We start from the raw sequence: 3,964 nt of genomic DNA, 5'->3' as shown, positions 1-3,964 counted from the left end.
GGGGTACAGTCCTCCCCATGGAAGTGTAAAGGGGGAGGCAGAGTCCTGCCCTGCCCTGTGTTGGTTCCCCCAACTAAATTCCACTGTGACTAGTCTCTTGGCCCCATCTCCACTTGCCTAGGCTGGTACTGGGGTTCCATTACGGCCAGCGAGGCCCGACAACACCTGCAGAAGATGCCAGAGGGCACGTTCCTGGTACGTGACAGCACCCACCCCAGCTATCTATTCACTCTGTCTGTCAAAACCACTCGAGGCCCCACCAACGTACGCATTGAGTACGCTGACTCCAGCTTCCGCCTGGACTCCAACTGCCTGTCCAGGCCACGCATCCTGGCCTTCCCAGATGTGGTCAGCCTCGTGCAGCACTATGTGGCCTCCTGTACTGCTGACACCCGAAGTGACAGCCCTGAACCTGCACCCACCCCAGCCCTGCCTACCCCTAAGGAAGATGCGCCTGGTGACCCAGGACTGCCTGCCCCTGCAGTCACCGCCGTGCACCTAAAACTGGTGCAGCCCTTTGTGCGCAGAAGCAGTGCCCGCAGCCTGCAGCACCTGTGCCGCCTTGTCATCAACCGTCTGGTGGCTGATGTTGACTGCCTGCCACTGCCCCGGCGCATGGCTGACTACCTCCGACAGTACCCCTTCCAGCTCTGACCCACCTGAGCATCCGCCTAGCCTCACCCAAACATACCCTGGAAGGGACACAGGCCCCAGCTGGACTTGGGCTCCCATCGTCCCTCCTCCAGTTATCCTAGTGACTGCAAGCACCTGACAGCTGGACCAGGAAGAGTTAGCAGGAGCAAGGCTGGGGGTGAGGGGTAGAGAAAAGTGTCACACAACTTGAAGGTCAACACCCCCAGCTCCCATGTGGCTCCGTTGTGGTGAGCCATGTGTCAGAAGAGAGGGAGACAGGCGGGACCTTGTCTCACCTTGTGGGTGAGGCCCAAGCCCCCACTTGCCTGTTGTGGGCTCCTGAACTGTATAGACTTTGCCAGCCCTGGTGTCTCAGTCCACAGGGTGGGGCAGGCCCCCTCCTTCTAGCCAGCCTGTCTCAGGAAGGATGGCTGCCAGAGGAACTGAGGTTGACAGTGACAGTCCCTTGATGGGGGAACAGGCCAGGCTGAGGGACTACAAAGTTATACAATATTTATTTATTTATTCTCCTTGGGTTTGTCTCAAGGTGAGGCAATCCCACCTCTCTGCCCTGAGTCCTGAGTGCTCTGGAGACCCCAGCTCTGCCCCAACTTCTCTGGTTCCTCCTGGTGGAGAGCCCCATCCTGAGACATGTTGCTGGATCCAAGGCAGTTCTGGATATCCTGGTACTGACCCACCCACCTGTGAATGTGTGCACCCTCTTCTGCCCCCAGCCCTGTTTTGGGAGGGTGGGAAAGTGGACAAGAAAATGAAGCCAAAGTGTCAGTGCCCAGCAGAGCCTGCCACTCACCCCCTCGCAGGACAGAGCCCTGTCTGCACAGAGCTGGTCTCGGTGGGGCACCAGCCTGCGGGAGCGTGTGTGCGGTGTCAGGAAGCAGCATGTTGGCTCCACAGCTGCTGCTCCAGCTCTGCTGGGTCGGCTTCCTGCCAGGAAGGTGCCTGCACACGAGAGGGAAAGAAATACCTATCTGATAAGACTTTATAAAATAAGTATTATAACAAGCAAAACCCAGTTTGGTAGTCTTTTTTCTTCCACTGATTTTTCTGTATTGACAATAAAATTGTACTTTTCATTTAAGGAGACCTCAGTGAGACCTCTTTTGAGTTCTTACACAATTTGTCCCCTTTTATATTATTTTCCCCCCCTTTACATCTGGGTCAGCTGGGGCCCAGTGACCTGTGGCTGAGCAGGTCCTGCTAGGGGACCCTTTGAAGAGTCGGGGAGGTACAGGGAGCAGCCTTCCTCTCTCATTACCTCTTGCTCCCCTTGGAGGATGGGAGGCAGGAGGTGAAGGCCAGCTGGACTGCCTGCAGGGTCATTGACCAGGTGACTGCCAGGGCGGGGGATGGTGGCAGAGGAGCACCAACTGGAGAGATGTGTAAACAGGAGATATCAATTAAAGACTGGAAGTGGATAATGCTGGGGGATGGGTGCTGTGGGGGCACCCACTCCTGGAGGCAGTGTCTTTTGAGAGGAGGAAGCCAACAGAGAAGTCAGGGCCAGTCATTCCAGTGAGAAAGTACAGGGAGTACAAAAGCACCAGGGCATGACTGGGAAGCTCATATTCCCTACCAACCACAAGGAGGCCTGAGGAAGTAGTCATGCTGTGCAGTGGGACAGAACAATGGAGTTGGGGATGGCAGCCAGTAAGCTGGCAGGGTCTGGCCTGAGGTGGGACCTGGTGAGGTTCTGGCACAGGCCAGTTGGGGTTGGGGACCCTCTCCTTTCAGGGCCCTACACACCAGAAGTAGATGGAAGAGCAATTAAAATGAAAACTCTCCATTATCTGATGGTCTGACTTTGTAATGTAAATTCCACTGTGTCCTGAAATTTTCTGCACCTTCACTTGAATAACTCATAGGAAAGATCCTCTGAAGCTCATTCATAACCTTCTAACCCTTATTTTAGAAATAGTCCTAACCTTCCTGTTTTCTTGGGACTTAGATGATTAGAAGAGACAAATGCTGGAAGATTGAGAGCAGGAAGGTGTAAGGACTGGTATGTTGATGACACGGAGGAGGCAGGAAGGGATGGATAGATAAAAAGCCAAACGTTATGGGCATGCAGATAGTTATGGCAAAGAATAGAGCTGATACTGGATGTGAGTGAATAAGAGGCGAGCGAAGGCTGACTTTACTGGGACTAGTGCCCAGGCCCAGGTGCCCAGCCAGGCACCTTCTCTGTTGCTGGCTGCAGGGCCCGACGGCACACCTCCTCCAGGTCACCATGACCTGCCAGGGATGTCTGCTGTTCCTCATTGCTTCAGCCTGGATCTCAGCCCCTTTGTGACTCCCAAAGTGCCTGAGGTGACCCCGCTGTCTGCTCCACCTACAAATCTGAGTCACCCAATGGGTGAGTAGTAGACACAGAGGGGCTGAAGGCAGGGTGTTCCCCACTTGGTGCCATGACCTGGACAGAAAACTGCCATAGCAAGAGGAAACCCACAAACTCTTCGGAGGGGGAGGTGTCGCAGGGTGCCTGCCAGGTGCTGGCAATGGACAAGGGCTTTGCACCTCCTGTAGTGCTCACCACAACCATGGGAGTGGGCCTGAATATGACCCATACTCCACAGATGAGGAAACTGAGGCCCAGAGTGGGCAAGGCAGTGGCTGAGGAAGTAAGGTACAGAGCAGAGCTTACCTTGAGGCGTCCCGCCTGCCTGTCTGTCCCCGCGCTGCTATATGAGATGGCAAGGACAGGCATCTGGGGTTGGCAGCTTGCAGGCAAGTTGATCTTAGATGCTGGTTTTATACCCCTATGTCCTTGCCTGCTAAGGTCTCTGGACCAGACATTGGTCTGATCAACAGGATCCTGTCCCCCTCACCTTTGCCTCAGCTCAAGCCAGGGTCCAGGTCTTGCCTGGGACTGAGATACTTCCTCACCTTGCCTGGAGCTGCCAGATACTTCCAACACCTGATATTTTTCTGCTTCAATCTTGTCTCCCTGTCAGGGGAGTGAGTGGTGCCTGCCCAGAACAGGGACAGTAGAGGGCAGGTCATCAGGCCCAAACCCAAGTCAGAGACCCAGCCTAACAGACGCTGAAAACCCTCTGGTCAGTACATTCACTGCCGGGTGGTTCCGGGCTAGTAATGGGAGCCCTGACAGCACTGGCCAGGGAAAAATAGAGGAGCCATCTGGTTGGGTGTGGAGGACCCTGCACAATATACAAACAATAACTGATGGTAACCCTCATTGGTTAAGTCCTTTACTAGCACACATGCTCCTCAGGCACCAGCTGGGCCAGAATCCATCTGGGCCTTGGGGACACAGGAGGGACACAGCCCCCCTCCTCATGGGACTCCTGGGCTG

General features: G+C 55.0%; 1 protein-coding gene across 4 annotated transcripts in view; it reads left to right on the top strand.

Annotated features, from left to right (window-relative positions):
• Window positions 1–3,053, top strand: part of CISH (cytokine inducible SH2 containing protein) — a 7,319-nt gene extending 4,266 nt beyond the window's left edge. For 3 of the 4 annotated variants that reach the window (XM_049640566.1, XM_049640564.1, XM_049640565.1), the window contains one exon: window positions 122–3,052. In XM_049640566.1, coding sequence (XP_049496523.1) covers window positions 122–654 — 533 coding nt within the window. In that variant the 3' untranslated portion in view covers window positions 655–3,052. Of the gene's footprint in view, window positions 1–121 lie in introns of all 4 variants that reach the window. The other variant, XM_049640563.1, reaches the window with a different exon arrangement.
• The last annotated feature ends 911 nt before the right edge of the window (window positions 3,054–3,964 follow it).

The sequence above is a fragment of the Panthera uncia genome, chromosome A2, assembly GCF_023721935.1.
Source record: "Panthera uncia isolate 11264 chromosome A2, Puncia_PCG_1.0, whole genome shotgun sequence".
NCBI lineage: Eukaryota > Metazoa > Chordata > Mammalia > Carnivora > Felidae > Panthera > Panthera uncia.
The sequence above is the reverse complement of the archived record's forward strand: the minus strand, read 5'-3'. Positions and strand labels throughout refer to the sequence as shown.